This window comes from Sus scrofa, chromosome 10, assembly GCF_054392235.1.
Source record: "Sus scrofa isolate SSC_HxYL_T2T_F1_AM1 chromosome 10, Sscrofa_HxYL_maternal_Yorkshire_Landrace_v2.0, whole genome shotgun sequence".
NCBI classification, from domain to species: Eukaryota; Metazoa; Chordata; class Mammalia; order Artiodactyla; family Suidae; genus Sus; species Sus scrofa.
In genome coordinates, this window is record NC_139392.1 from 59,048,662 (window position 1) to 59,064,369 (window position 15,708).

Consider the following 15,708-nt stretch of genomic DNA (forward strand, 5'->3'; position numbering starts at 1 on the left):
CTCTTAGAGCTCAGTCGCTTTATTCCACAGTTTCTAAAAAACATCATGATTGCAGACTGTTCCTGAAGCTGAGAAAACTAGACCATGGACAATAAATTCCTTTATGTTTTCTCTAAAAGGCATTTAGTCAGGAAAGTTCTCCTCAACATGTTGGATTTTCTTTTCTTTGGTTCTTTTTTTTTAATGGCTACATGCACGATGTATGGAAGATCCTGGCCAGGGACTGAATCCAAGCCACAGCTGCAACCTATGCCACAGCTACGGCAATGCTGAATGCTTCAGCCCACTGCAGTGGACTGGGGATTAAACCTGTGCCTCCACAGCGACCCGAGCCACTGCATTAGGATTCTTAACCCACTGAACCACCGTGGGAACTCCCATGTTGACCTTCCTTCCTCCTGCCCTCCCTCGCTTTCTTTCTTTTTAGGGCCACACCCTTGGTGTATGGAAGTTTCCAGGCTAGGGGTCGAATCAGAGCCACAGCTGCTGGCCTACACCACAGCCACAGCAGCATGAGTTCTGAGCCTTGTCTGTGACCTACCCCACAGCTCACAGCAAGGCCAGGGATCGAACCCACGTCCTCATAGATACTAGTTGGATTCATTACTGCTGAGCCATGATGGGAACTCCCTGTCAAATATTTTTAAAGTTTTTCACCTTTTTGATTCTCAGTAATCAGCACGCCTCCCCAAATCTGGGCAACATGTTCACGTATGGCTGTGTTTTCAGTGGCTTGAGACCACTCCTAAGGCTTCACCTCTTCTCTCCCGTTCCCTTGTGGCCAGAGTAACCCAAGTTAGTCTGTCCTCCCATCTGGAGGGGCAGTGGCCCCAAGGGAAATCATGCTTGGGGCACTTGCGAGAACTCATCACTCATCATGTTCCCACCCATCAGGCCTGGTCTCCTTTATGACGGCACCGCGGCGGAACAGGTGGATGTGATCATTCATTCTGTGATGCACATTTCTGTCCTTTGCTTCAGTTACTACGATAAATGGGCATTATGGGACCTTACTTTGGAGCCAAGTTATGCACTAGGGATTTTAGTCAGGTTACATCCATCAAAGATATTAAAAAGAGCATATGAGATCAAGAGGTAAATTAGCTCTTGAGCTATTGAATGTTCTCCCCCAAGATTAGTATTCCACATTGTTTTCATTGCTCTTGGGTACTTACTGTTTATGATTTAGTGTTTAGGCAGCTTTCCACATGGAGGGAAAAGACTGCAGTGGACTGACAAAGCTCTATGTCTGAGCTCTTCCACTCTCAGCCAACTCTGAGGGGCCAGAGGGCTTTGTTTACTCCTTGGGGAAGTCACCTTATGGATGTTATTTTCAGGTGATCCTGAAGGGCGGCAAAGAGCGCAGCACCGGAGCCACTGGAGTTAATGCAGACTCCTCTCGTTCTCATGCTGTCATCCAAATTCAGATCAAAGACTCAGCCAAGAGGACATTTGGCAGGTGAGCTGGAAACATGCAGGGAATCGCATCGTCTGTGACGTTGAAATATGTGTTGCTAACAACAGGACATCCTGACACCACAGAGTTCTTTATTTCAGGGATACAGAGTAGAGTTGTTAGCTCTGAAATAAATCATTGTCCTGAAGTGCCATCAGTTGATTAACCATGAAGTAATGACCTATTGTTGGTCAACCCTAAGTTATTAAAAGGGACATTGATTGTGTCTGACACGAAACAGTATCAGCAGAGGAAAAGTAGGAAATGCATCTGAGAGAGCTTATAGGTAAAAAAGAAGAAGAAGGAAAATGAATCCATCCTTCTTGAAAGAAGCCATAAGACAATTGGGTACGTTCATTGCCTCTCTGCTGCTGTCTCGGCTATCTCTGCCACAGTGATGGATGAGCCTATCTCACCTCTGAGTAATGAGTCTTTTTTTTTTTTTTTTTTTGGCTGGAAAGCAGCCCACAAAAGTTTCTGTTTAATTATCTAAGTGGTCACCTAAGTGATTTGCATTGTGATCATTTCGCCTTATGGGAAGAATGTTTAATTAATTTTAGTCATACTTTCTCACAAATGATTAAAACCAACAGGAGGATCTAAGTGAACAGTGCCAGCGAGAACTAACAGGATCAGAATCTTTCGATACTTGGGGAAGCTGACAGCAGTGTCGTTTCTATCCTGAGAATGAGCCAGTGTTGATTTCTTCCTGTCATCACAAAATGCTGGCTGGTGTAAAAATAAACCAAAACCCCAAATAATTCACCCGTGCTGTGTCTTTTCTCCAGGATCTCTTTTATCGACTTGGCTGGCAGTGAAAGAGCAGCAGATGCCAGAGACTCGGATAGACAGACAAAGATGGAAGGTGCAGAAATAAACCAGAGTCTTCTGGCTGTAAGTTGTTCAAAACCTTTCATCTAAAAAATCCTTCCTGAGAGGCTATCCAGACGTGGCTCAGCAGAATCAAATCTGACAGTATCCCTGAGGACCCAGGTTTGATCTCTGGCCTCGCTCAGCAGGTTAAGGATACGGTGTTGCTGTGAGCTGTGGTGTAGGTCAAAGACACAGCTCGGATCCCGAGTTGCTGTGGCTGTGGTATAGGCTGGGAGCTGTAGGTCCGATTTAACCCCTAGCCTGGGAACTTCCATATGCTGTGGATGTGGCCCTAAAAAGCAAAAGAAAAAAAAAATTTTTTTTTTAAAAATCCTTCCTGAGAGGTTTTGCCCCTTGTCATGCAGCCAAAATGGTGAGAGGTTGGAGTTCGGGCATGCTCTTATCTGGCCGTGGAAATTGCAAGTTGGACATGGAGGCTGCCGAGTCAGATTCTCAGCAATTCTAGACAACTCCTCCCTCCTCTCCCTGCCTTCTTTTCCTTTGGTCAATCCCTGCCAGTTAGGAACAGAGAAGTATTTCTATGGTTGCTTGAATAGTTAACTTAGGTAAACTTTCTCCCTCTCATCAAGTTTTAAAGTTAATTTTTCAAACGTGCAATAGTAGAACAAATAGTGTAATGATCTCCCAAATACTTGTCACCCACCTTCAACCTGTGAAAAATCTAACCAATCCTCTCCTTCCCTTGGTTGGATTATTTTAGGTTTTTTGATCATTTGCTTGTTTGTTTGGTTTTTTTTTTAGGGCTGCACCTGAAGCATATGGAGGTTCCCAGGCTAGGGGTCCAGTTGGAGCCGTAACCGCCAGCCTATGCCAGAGCCACATCAATGCCAGAACTGAGCCACATCTGTGACCTGCACCACAGCTCATGGGAACACCAGATCCTTAACCCACTGATCGAGGCCAGGAATCGAACCCCCATCCTCATGGATACTAGTTGGGTTCTTTACTGCTTAGCCACAACAGGAACTCCATACGTGTGATATTTGATGTGCTTGTTATTCTGTCACTTTGCAGCTGAAGGAATGTATCCGCGCATTGGATCAGGAACACACCCATACTCCCTTCAGGCAAAGCAAATTAACTCAGGTAAAGTTAAATATGAGCTTTGAGTTCTGGTTCACTCATGTGTTCCTTCTTCCTTTCATTTATTCTTTCAGCAGAGCATGCACTGCCAGCAAGCCATGATACTACCTGGGTGGGGGGAGGGGGAGGGAGAAGTCTTCCTTTCTTCCAGGAGCTGTCAATCTAGGAGGAGAGAGGGGCCCCCCCCAGGCAGAGATACTTGCAGTACGGAGCAGCCAGGCTCCCATGGGGGCAGCAGTGATCACCATTTAACAGCGTTACGCTTATTTCTTTTTTCTTTTTTTGTTTTTTAAGGCTATATCTGTGGCATATGGAAGTCCCCAGGCTAGGGGTTGAATCGGAGCTGCAGCTGCTAACCTTCACCACAGCCACAGCAACTCGGGATCCAAGCCGCCACTGCACCCTACACCACAGCCCATGGCAACACTAGATCCCCAAGCCCCTGAGCAGAGCCAGGGATCGAACCGCCACCCACATGGATACCAGTCAGATCTGTTTCTGCTGCACCACACCGGAAACTCCAAAATGTGCTTCTTGATGAGTGAGAAAGCGCAGCAAGTCAGCATCTGTAATGGCTGTGCAAGAGTGGCGCTTGAGGGGGTCTGCCTAGTACGGACGGCTGTGAAGACAGTTGTGGGTGCTCCTGGTTGCCTTCTGCACCAGGTCCTGTGCACAGTAGAGGACAGTCTAGGTAGAAGGCAGTCCAGGTGAGGATCCTTATGTTCTGGGGCAGGTTTTCATTCTGTGCACAGGACCTGGGGCAGAATCTGTAACACCATAGTGCCTTACTAGTTAGAATTGGTGACCTGTAGGTTAGATTGCTTTTTTTCAAACATGTGTTCAACCAGGAACCTAGGAAACCCTTCATATGGGTGGTTAGTCCTGATTCTGACATTGGCTGTATTATTTTTTACTGATTTAAAAATACTATTTTGGAGTTCCCTTCGTGGCTCAGTGCTTAACAAACCTGACTGGTATCCATGAGGATGCGGTTTCAATCCCTGGCCTCAATCAGTGGGTTAAGGATCTGGCATTGCCGTGAGCTGTGATGTAGGTCTCAGATCTGGCGTTCCTGTGGCCGTGGTGTAGGCTGGCAGCTATAGCCCCAATTCAACCCCTAGCCTAGTAACTTCCATATGCCGTGGATGCAGCCCTAAAAAGACAAATAGATATTAAAAAAAATTTTCTTTTTGGCTGCATCTGTGGTTCCAGGGTTAGGGATCAAACCCATGCCAAAGCAATGACCCAAGCTACAGCAGTGACAATGCCAGGTCCTTAAGCCACTGCGTCACCTGGGAACTCCAGCTTTGTTATTTTTAAAAACACATCCTCCATACTCAGAAATTGTGTTCTTATTTAATTAAAAAATAGTAACTCCACACATAGATCCACTTACAGAGTAGATTCATATACGTTTTTCACTCAAACATAAGTTTTAGGTCTTTCCAGGTACCTAAGTACATATAAGTACAATTATTATTTTTTCTTTTAAGGGCTGCACCTGCATCATATGGAAGTTCCCAGGCCAGGGGTCAAATCGGAGCTACAGCTGCTGGCCTACACCACAATCACAGCAACTCGGGATCCTAGCCACATCTGCAACCTACACCGCAGCTTGTGGCAGTGCTGGATCCTTAACCCACTGATCGAGGCCAGGGATTGAACCCACATCTTCATGGATATTAGTTGAGTTCTTAACCCACTGAGCCACAATGGAAACTCCCTACGTAATTATTTTTTATAGTTGTATTCAGTTTAGAATTATTTAGTTACCTATTTAGATACAGCTAGACTTTCCAAACTGTATTATTATAATAAAGTAATGAATATCCTGTGTGTAGTTTTTTAAAGACTTGATTAATTATCTCTCTCTCTTTTTTTTTCTTTTTCTTTTTTTTGTCTTTTTGACTTTTTAGGGCCGCACCTGCAGCACATAGAGGTTCCTAGGCTAGGGGTCTAATCGGAGCTGTTGCCGCCAGCCTACACCACAGCCACAGCAACACAGATCCTTGACCCACTAAGCAAGGCCAGGGATTGAACCTGCAACCTCATGACTCCTAGTCAGATCCGTTTCCGCTGTGCCACGGTGGGAACTCCTAATTATCTCTCTCGGATAAAGCCCTGGAAGTGTGATTGCTGAACCAAGGCATGAGCATTTTTTTACATTTTGATACATTTTGCCAAACTGCCCTCCCAAGGGCAAGTCCCAATTCATGGCAGGTAGTACGTGAACCGTGTTGCAGGACACAAACGTGCCCTTTCCCTAGAGCTCCCCACACCAGAGCAATAGGAGTCTTTCTTACTCTTATAGGGGGAAAAAATTAGTTTTGAAAAATGGTTTATTTGCATTTCTTTGACTAGTGGTGGAGTACCTCTGTTGTTATTGTTTATTGGTCATTTGTATTTCTCTTTTTGTGAATTACCTTTATGTAGAAGGAGGGGTAGAGAACTTTGGCCCAGTGTCAGTAAGTAGTCAATATGCCCTTCGTTCGCTGACTTCATTGACCAGCCTTGTGTTTCGAACAGGTTCTAAAGGATTCTTTCATCGGCAACGCCAAAACTTGCATGATCGCCAACATCTCACCAAGCCATGTAGCCACTGAACATACTCTGAATACCTTGCGCTATGCTGACCGGTGAGTCCCCCTCAGGTGGCAGGTTTTGTGTGTGTTTTAAACACACACAAGGATCTGACCTTGAGTTCCATAAGCTTGTTCTTGGGGCAGTAATCCTGCTACCAGGAGATGTGCAGCTGGTCATTTGAAGAATGTGACCTGGTAGGCCCTGCCATTGTATAGGGTGAATATGACGAGAAGAAGGTGACACATTCCCTTGCTCAGGAGACAACACCATCAATGGCTTTTAAATGGCTAGTGGGAGATGACATGTTTCTCCAGAGGAGGCAGCTTAGTGAGGCTTTTTTTTTTTTTTCCCCGCTTTTAAGGCTGTAGGTGCAACATATGGAAGTCCTCAGGCTAGGGTTCTAATCAGAGCTGCAGCTGCCAGCCTACACCACAGCCACAGCAATGCTGGATCTGAGCTGCGTCTGCAACATACACCACAGCTTACGGCAGTGTTGGATCCTTAACCCCCTGAGTGAGGCCAGGGATCGAACCTGCATCCTCATGAATCCTAGTCAGGTTCGTTAACCACTGAGCCATGAAGGGAACTCCCTTAGTGAGGTTTTCTTTCTGCTAGCCTCAGCCCAGCTCAATTAGGGGTGGAATACCTATCACTTGTCAAGGTAGAAGTTCTTAGAACTACATAGAAGATGTGTTACAGAAGGAGAAACTGAGGCCCAGAAAAGGGCAGGAGCCTTAAAGGGGTTTGCTGGGAGTTGGTTGCCTCTCTGAATGCCAGGGCAAGGCTCTTTCTAGGGGGAGTTTGGTATCTGCCAGGGTCCCTCCTACCCCTTAGCCAGTGGCACTTTGTCCTGCATTTGTGAAGACGCTCTCCTTCCCATCCTGTGGCCGCTTGGCCGCCCAGTCCCATCTTAGAAGGCCTCCTCTTCAGTCTCCCAGAAGCCGTTGCTAAGGTTAACAAACTCTTTGAGGGGAACCTAGTTTTTTGTTTGTTTGTTTTTAATTACTGTTGAAGAATCTTTATTTCCATGGCATTTTGTGAAGCTCATTGGGAAGGAAAGATAAGCTATCACTTAAATTCCATGAGAACAGGAAACTTACCTTTTTCTCCACTGTTCCTCTTACTGCCCAGGTAGTACTTGGTACCTAATAGATATGCAATAAATATTTGTGAATGAGGCAGAAGCTCCTCCTGGAAGTCAGAGCACGAGTGAGGCCCTCTGGGCACCTTAAATCATTTAAATAGGAGAGATCGTTTACCAAGTGGCTACAGGAGAAATGAAAATTTTAAATCAGAGGAAATTTTAAAATAAGCGACAAAATCATCCTCATCCTGCGTGTGTACAAATTGTTACCTACAAGTAATTTAAGCACATAAAACGTACGACTTTCATATTAATTTTCAATGATTTATCAGGCTTCTTTGAATGAAAGAAATTATTTCTATTTTACTCTTTTTTAATCAAAATTATTTCCAATAATTTCTCAATTATACTCAGTACATCCGCTCTAGGAAAGGGTTACTTTCATCTTCCTTTACTGAGGCACCTGCTCCTACTGATGAAGTTCTTTTTTTTTTTTTGTCTTTTCTAGGGCTATGCCCGTGGCACATGGAGGTTCCCAGGCTAGGGGTCCAATCGGAGCTGTAGCCGCCAGCCTACTACACTACAGCCACAGCAGCATGGGATCCGAGCCACATCTGCGACCTACACCACAGCTCACAGCAACACTAGATCCTTAACCCATTGAGCGAGGCCAGCGATCAAACCCACAACCTCATGGTTCCTAGTCGGATTCGTTAACCGCTAAGCCATGATGGGAACTCCAAGTTGTTTTTTTTTTAATGGCTACAGTCACAACCTATGGAAGTTCCTAGGCAAGAGATTGAATCTGAGGACCTACACCACAGTTGTGGCCACACTGGATCCTTTAACCCACTATGCCCAGCAGAGATTGAACAATCCCTGCATTGTTGCTAAATAGTCCAAAATAAAGTCCAAAAATAAAGTGACAGCTGGACCCCTAACAGGTGTCTCAGAAGGGAGCTCAGTAACAGAAGTGAGTTGGGGAAAAGGTGGGGTACCCTGGAAGCATTTACCATCAATGACCAAATCACTTGTAAGATTTCTTCTGGCACCCTCAGGCTTCTAGAATTGTTTATTATGACTCCTGGGAAGAAATTTTCTAACTAAAATAGCTTAGATTTTTATACCAGAAGTAATTTGGAACCATCTAGACTTGCTCTTGCACCTCTCAGCCCATTCCTTACATGTATGTCCTACTGCAACACCTTAGCAAAGGCCCATGGACACAATTCATGTGTCTTTAGTCACCTCCTCGTCTCTGCTTACTCTGTTATCTGCCTGCCTTGCCTCTCAGGCCTAAAAGGAAGATTTAAATCAAGACTCACTGTCAGGTTTACTATCTTGGTTTTCAGAAAGGGTCATTTGACTGCCATTGAGGAGTGGATTAAAATCAAAACAATGGAAAAGGGAGTTCCCGTCGTGGCGCAGTGGTTAACGAATCCGACTGGGAGCCATGAGGTTGCGGGTTCGATCCCTGCCCTGTGCTCGGTGGGTTGACGATCCGGCATTGCCGTGAGCTGTGGCGTAGGTTGCAGACGCGGCTCGGATCTCACGTTGCTGTGGCTCTGGCGTAGGCCAGTGGCTACAGCTCCGATTCGACCCCTAGCCTGGGAACCTCCATATGCCGCGGGAGCGGCCCAAGAAATAGTAACAACAACAACAAAAAAGACAAAAGACAAAACAATGGAAAAGACATCTCCTGGGAGCCCGCAGGCAGACGTGCTGTCCTCCTAGGTGATTTTAATGCAGAATCTACAAACCAGCCACTGGAGAGTCTCATTTTCCTTGCTCTCTCCTTGTAAATCCAAATTCTTACACTGTTTTTATTTTGTTTTAGGTATCATAGAGTAAGAGACTTCGATCTTGGCAACTGAGTCCTAGCAGAGACTCAATTCTGAATTTTGTCCATGTTCTCTAAAATTCCCTTGGCATAGAGCCAGGTTCTCTGTTTATCTGGGGTGGGGGCGACTTTGCCTTTCAGGGCACATTTGGCAATGTCTGGAGACAATTTTGATTGTTGTGACTGGGGAAAATGCTACTGGCATCACGGATAGAAGCCCCAAAGCTGTACACATCCCACAGTGCCCAGGACAGCTCCCCACAGCAAAGAATTATCTGGCCCCAAACAGCCACTGGTGCCAAGGTTGAGAAACCCTGGGAATAGACAGGTCTTTTTTTCCTTAATTAGCAAAAGCCTGCTTATCCAGAGGGCTTTTGCTTCTTGAAGTGTCCAGCAGGTATGAGGGAACTTGTTTTCTCAGGGAAACCTGAAAGGAGGTGGTTTGGCAGAGAGGAGGCTCTGGTTGTGGGATGGCAGAGCTGAAACACTAGGCTCCTGAGCTGGCCGATCTCCAGCCAGCACAGCATCGGTCCTGCGTGGACTTAGTTCTGAGACTGGCTCCTCTGGCCTGTCCCTTACATAGGACTGTGGTGTTTCTTTTTCTTGCTTTCGGGCCACACCCGCAACACATGGAAGTTCCCAGGCTAGGGTTTGAATCGGAGCTGCATGACAGGAACTCTTTTTTTTTTTTTTTGCTTTTAAGGGCCGCAGACACAACATATGGAAGTCCTCAGGCTAGTGTTTGAATTGGAGCTGCAGCTGCCAGCCTACGCCACAGCAACACTGGATCTGAGCCGTGCATCTGCAACATACACCACAGCTCCTGGCAACGCCAGATCCTCAACCCACTGATCAAGGCCAGGGATTGAACCTGCGTCCTCATGGATACTAGTCAGGTTCATTACTGCTGAGCCACAACAGGAACTCCAGACTGTGGTGTTTCTAAAACTCTTGTGATGGTGGAATGCTGGGTGCGTGCTGTAGTCTATCCTCAGAGAAGACACTGGCTTTTTTCATTCAGGTAGAGAGATTTCATGCTGAAATAGAATCTCTCCATTTCCTCTTATTCTTTCCCAGATTAAAAAAAATAATAACCCCCAATCCTTGTAACACTTTTCTTTGGTTTTGTTTTCCCTGAAGCTATAGGATAGGAATTGCAGAACATGTAGGAATGCACATTTAACGTAAAATGGTCATTTACAGGGTCAAAGAACTGAAGAAAGGCATTAAATGTTGCACTTCAGCCAGCAGTCGAAATCGAACGTCTGGAAATTCTTCTCCAAAACGAATTCAAAGCTCTCCTGTGGCCCTGCCAGGGGATAAGTATTCTCCCAAAAAAGTCAAGCTGGGGCTTCCACAGTCACTGACAGTGGCACCTGATGTCACGAGAGGGAAGGCCCACCCTCTGGCCAGTCACCCAGCCAATATCCCTTTTGCTTCTGTACCTAAGGTTCCAGGTAAAAGGAGTGGCTCTAAAGGGAGTCCTCCCCACGGGTGGGTCATTCAGACCAACTCTCTCAGAGGAACCACGCGGTCTGGACATTCAGCCAAAAAAGCGGCAGAAGACTCAGCTGCATTATGCTCTAAGAACAAGACAGCCCTCGTATGGGGCAGCAGGGCCCAGCGCCCGCGGCAGCCACCCTCCCAGTGCAAGAAGGTGCAGACTGTGCCGCCGGTACAGAAGCAGCTCGTGCCACGAGCTGACCTCTCCCTGGGTAGCATCCAGCCCACAGCAGGGCACAGTCGGGGCAGCCAGGGGGGTACGCCCACCGGGCCCGCCTCCGAAGCCTGGCCGGACATCCCTCTGCAGCAGAAGGAGAGGGAGGAACATCTGCGCTTTTATCACCAGCAGTTCCAGCAGCCCCCTCTCCTCCATCAGGAGTTAAGGTACCAACCACTGGAAAGATTATCATGCCAGTATCCGCCCCAGGAGGGGCAGCTCCAGAAGGACACCCCTCCCCGCCCGTGCTCTTGTGCCGAGAGCCACGATGGAGCCCAAGCCGAGGACCTGGATGACAGCGATTTTAGTGAGGATTCCTTCTCACATGTCTCCTGTCAGAGGACCGCAAAGCGGGGAGATGCCCTGGAGAACAGCGAAGGTTCGTTCTTCCTTCATCAGAGGGAGCAGGTGGCCGAAAGGCAGCAGAGTCTGTTTTTCAGCCCCGGGACAGACAGTGATGAGAAGGGCCTACCTGGAAGCTGGGTGTGCTGCAGAGAGCCTGCCAGCCACAGAAGGCTGGCCCTTGATCACGGCCACAGCCCAAGTCCGGTGCCCCGGGACTGGAGCAGAGGGGAGGGCCCCGCATCCCCAGGCCCTTTACCCGGAGCAGTCCTGGCGGAGAAGCCTTTCTGCAACCTGGTGGACTGTGCGCAAGACCCGCAAAGCCGTGGCGGCCCTGCCTTCAACTTCAGACAGGACGCCTTCAGAAGCGAGGTTCCTGGGCAGGCCGAGGAAGATGGTTTCTCTTTCTCACTGTCCCACCTGGCGGTTCCTGGGTCCCCAGACCACAGAGACACAGTCGGCACACCTCTGAGAGAGGTCAGTGAGGACCAGCCAGCTCTGGCAGCCGGGACAGTGAGAAGCAGTCACCCTTTCCAAGGTGGGCAGTCGGGCACATGCTCTGAATATGCTTCTGGACTGATGGCCCCCCTCACCGTGTCCCTCCTGGAGAGCCCAGACAGCGGGGACCTGGGTGGGGTGGACACAGGGCCAGCGGCGGGCCATGCAGTGTCATCTGGTGACCAGGAGGCAGTCCTGCCAACCTCTTCGGCAACTGAACGCCTGTGGCTCTCGTCGTCTCCCCCGGACAACAAACCTGGGGGTGGTCTTCCGGCTCTGTCCCCATCACCCATCCGGGAGGCTGACCCAGGGGAGGCCAGCCGGGGCAGAGAGACGGCGCTCTTCGCCCAGGGGCACGCCGCCGCCTGTGCTGAGGCAGAGCCAGGCGATTCCCAGAGTTGCCTGGGCAAGCCCTTCCCCACCATCCGTCCTAGGGAACCGCAGGCTGACCGAACAGGAAGTAGTGATGCGGCTGACCTGGCCGGGGACCAGAGGAGAGAGCGCCTGGCCGGGCTTGGTGGGCAGGAGCTGTGGATGTCCACAGACCCCATCAGGCTGCCCTTCTACAATGAGGACATCGCACGGCTCAAACGCAGGCCGACACCGAGGTACTTAGCAAGGCCAGGCTCTCCCACGACTGCAGGGCCCCTCCGCCAGCCCGCCCTGGGGCATGCACAGTAAGTCGGGCTTTCCTATCAGACTGGGGCCCCTTTGGCACCCCCCACCCCCTGCCCCCAGCTGAATGATTTGTCTGTCCTGGGAATGGCTGAAGTTGCCTTTGTGTCAGGTTCCACTGCCACTGGAGAAAGGTTCTCTGTCCAGCTTTTCAGGGGAGCCCACCCAGATGCACCTGAGGAGCAGCAGGAATGACGTGCATTGGAGCAGGTCTGCCAGCGGGGCAGCTTCTCAGCCTGGGAATGCTGAGATGCTAGGGGAGGGAGGGCCCGCCACCCTTGGCAAGACCAGACCTGAGGTCACATTAGACTCCTCCTCTTTGTTCTGTTTAGTCTCTGGTTCTGAAGCGCTGCCCAAGGACACGGCGGCAGCAGCAGCCTCATGCCCCCAGAGCCAGGGCAGGCACCACAAGGGCAAAACAGAGGGGCTGGTGATTTGTGCTTCCCCCAAAGGAGGCTGAGGATGGCACAGCAGAAGTGAGACAGCCTTAGAAAAGGTGCAAGAGAGGCCTAGCAGGGCCCTCTCGCCATCAGAGGCCCAGGAGCAGGAGGGAGGGCAGGCCTGTGGGAACAGATGTGCCTTTTCAAAGGCTTCTGATACCTCGGCCAGCCATCTGCCTGCTGCTTGCCGTGGTCTTGGACAGGGAGAAGGGCGTGCAGAGAGGTACAGGGAAGAAGCCCACCTCTCCCAGGTGGACTCCCCCACCCCCACCCCTTAGGGCCACACCCATGGCATATGGAGGTTCCCAGACAAAGGGCTGAATTGGAGCTACAGCTCCCAGCCTATGCCACAGCCACAGCAACATGGGACCTGAGCTGCTTCTGCGATCCACACCACAGCTCAAGGCAACCCAGATCCCTGATCCACTGAGTGAGACCAGGGATCCTCATAGATATTACTAGACTGGTTCATTTATGCTGCACCACAGTGGGAACTCATGTGGACAGTCTTGCTGCCTCTGTGATCACTAGGGCCTGGCAAAGGCAGATCCTCCTGTTTCTAGCTCAGATCCCTTTGCTGTGGTCCCTGGGCCCCCCATAGGAAGTAGACATGACAGCACGCTGAGCAGCAGGCTCTGCCTTGTGCTGAGTGTGCCAACTGCACGGAAGCTGTGGGCAGCTCCTCGGAAGAGCAGCAGCATCCAGCCCTGTCCCTTAGTGCACCTGGAGAGGCAGGGGCAGCTCCAGAAGCCCATCTCTTCCTGATACTTCACTGCTGCCCCCTGGTCTCTTGACAAGGCCTGAGAAGAATGCGTGAGGAGAAAGTCTTGACTTCTTTGAGCAGAAGCAGTTCCTGGCCTGGAAATAAGGCTCAGTTCCAGAAAGCTGCCCTGGGGGGATGGGAGGCCCAGACGATCACAGCGTCCTGTCCCTTCTGGTTCCTAGGCAGGTGGTCATCCGAGCACACCAGGAACAGCTGCATGAAATGGCCAAGCTGGGCTTCAAGGAGGAGACCCTGATGAGCCAGCTGGCTCCTAATGTAAGTGGTTTTGGTGGACTCCTCAGGAGCTCTTGGTAGTTAGTTAGCCTGCAGCTAGTTTGCGGGTCTTGTGCTGCAGCTGTGCGTCCAGAAAGGGTCTGCAGTCACACACTAACCTTGCTGAGGCCCTGGGCTGCTCAAGTCACTCCTGAGACTGTGCAAGGCCAGGCACCAGATGGTGCTGCACTCCCCATGCTGGGGCTAAAATGTTTCCAGCCTCTGTCCTTTGCCTCTGGCTTGTGGGGGCCCCTCCTTGTGATGATAACAGTGACATGCCTGATGCAGACCAGGGATACTTCTATGAAACCACCCTGCTGCCCTACAAAATATCTCTCTACATAGAAAAGTGTCTTAATGCAGCGAAGTGGATCCCACCCTGTGCCATAGTGACTGTCTTGCCAGTTTTCCAGCTGGAGGAAGGGCCTGAGCTCTTCCTGCAAGAAAAGGGACTAGAAAAGGAGATCTGCCAGAGGGCCAGCAACAGCAAGAGTTCCATGTGTCCTTTGTTTCCTTCCCTAGGATTTTGAAGATTTTGTGACCCAGTTGGATGAAATCATGGCTTTGAAGTCCAAGTGCATCCAGAGTCTGAGGAGCCAGTTGCAGCTATACCTGGCCTGCCACAGGCCTGCCACAGCCCCTGAGAGGACAGCGGTATCTTAAAGCAAAACCCAGTATGGGGTGGCTAGGCTCCTGAGGGCTGAGGGCCTCTGCCAGGTCCCCCTGCAGATATACTAGAACCCACTACCTAGTCCTGCCCATTCTGGCCTCTCCCGAGCCACACACAGCCTTGGCTGGGCCCAGCTCCTTTCTTGGGGCCAGGTATATGCCCCTCAGTTCTAAGCACAGGAGCATCTATAAGGAAGGACAGATCAGCCCAAAAAACTTAATGTACCCTTCCCTTTTCTTTGGAGCTAGAGGAGTATTTGCCTCACTGAACCTTTTTCTGTAGATGTTTCTAAATTTGGGGATTAGAGGATGGGGATGGTCTGGTAACCTAGAGGTTGGAGGTCACAGGCTGAGCCTAGAGATTTTATCAGCTGGATTCAGTGCCTTTCTCTAGGACTCGATCAAAAACTAAAACAATGGTGCTAGTGGGGCAGGGGCCACGTGAGTTCTGCCCCTTCAGCCCTTGGAGGTTGATTTTGGACTTTAGCTTTTGAAAATGCAGACTGAATAAACTTTGACTTGCTGTGTCTTTAACAGCAGCAGATATGGAACAGACTTTCTGCTTCCAGTTCCTCTCCCTCCTACAATCCAGAAGAGGGTGCTTTACTCTTTTCCCATCTCTGCCTTTTCCTGGGACCATGCACCTGTTAAAAGCCATTATGTTCCTGGCTCCTGCCTTTGAGTCCCCACCCACCACGCTCCCTCACGGAATAGCTGAATAGCTGCAGAATCTAAGGCAAGTTTCTCTCTAGCTTCACCTTCATCCAAGATATCCTTGGCCATCTACCCACCTCTTAGTGGCCTGTGTTCAGTGTCTTGGCATTGAGGGCTGAGGTCAATAGTCTGAGACTCTGAAGTAGTCAGAGTCACACCCTTCATGTGAGTTCTGCTTGCTGTTTATCTTTTTAGCAGAAAGAAGCTTAAGACAAGAAATACCAAGTGGCTTCCAGGTGGCCCATCACTTAGCAAGGCCACCATATGATATTGAGATTCACATGCCAAAGACTTGGCCCTGATGCCCACTTTATATGAAACTAATTTCCTATATGAAACTAAAAGGTAAAGGGTAACTTTTATAGGTCTTAAAGGAAGGATTTTAAGTAATTTTAAATTAATTTTAAAGGCCAGAAGAGGGGCTAGTTTTCTGAGGCAATGGCCATGCCTTATCTGACCACCAGAGGGCAGCCTCTCTCCAGCTTGGTGCTTTCCAGCCTTAAGGTTCAGCACCCATTCCTCAATCACTGAAAAAATTAGAGAACCCACCTGAACCAAGAGCATGGAAGGGGACTAGAAGACAGTATGAAGTATAAGGACAAGAAACTTCAGGGATAAATCTAGGGCCATCGATATACTAGCACCACTGAGAGCTGGGGAAGCAGTTTTGAATC

The 15,708-nt window shown here is 49.3% G+C and overlaps 1 protein-coding gene across 4 annotated transcripts in view; it reads left to right on the forward strand.

Annotated features, from left to right (window-relative positions):
* Positions 1 to 14,871, forward strand: part of KIF24 (kinesin family member 24) — an 83,990-nt gene extending 69,119 nt beyond the window's left edge. Inside the window, exons 7-13 of one of the 4 annotated variants that reach the window (XM_003130663.7) lie at positions 1,338 to 1,459; positions 2,245 to 2,350; positions 3,365 to 3,436; positions 5,960 to 6,069; positions 10,144 to 12,177; positions 13,561 to 13,654; positions 14,174 to 14,871. In XM_003130663.7, coding sequence (XP_003130711.5) covers positions 1,338 to 1,459; positions 2,245 to 2,350; positions 3,365 to 3,436; positions 5,960 to 6,069; positions 10,144 to 12,177; positions 13,561 to 13,654; positions 14,174 to 14,314 — 2,679 coding nt within the window. In that variant the 3' untranslated portion in view covers positions 14,315 to 14,871. Of the gene's footprint in view, positions 1 to 1,337; positions 1,805 to 2,244; positions 2,351 to 3,364; positions 3,437 to 5,959; positions 6,070 to 10,143; positions 12,178 to 13,560; positions 13,655 to 14,173 lie in introns of those variants that run through there. The other 3 variants (XM_084979825.1, XM_084979826.1, XM_084979827.1) reach the window with 3 other exon arrangements.
* Positions 14,872 to 15,708: the final 837 nt, after the last annotated feature.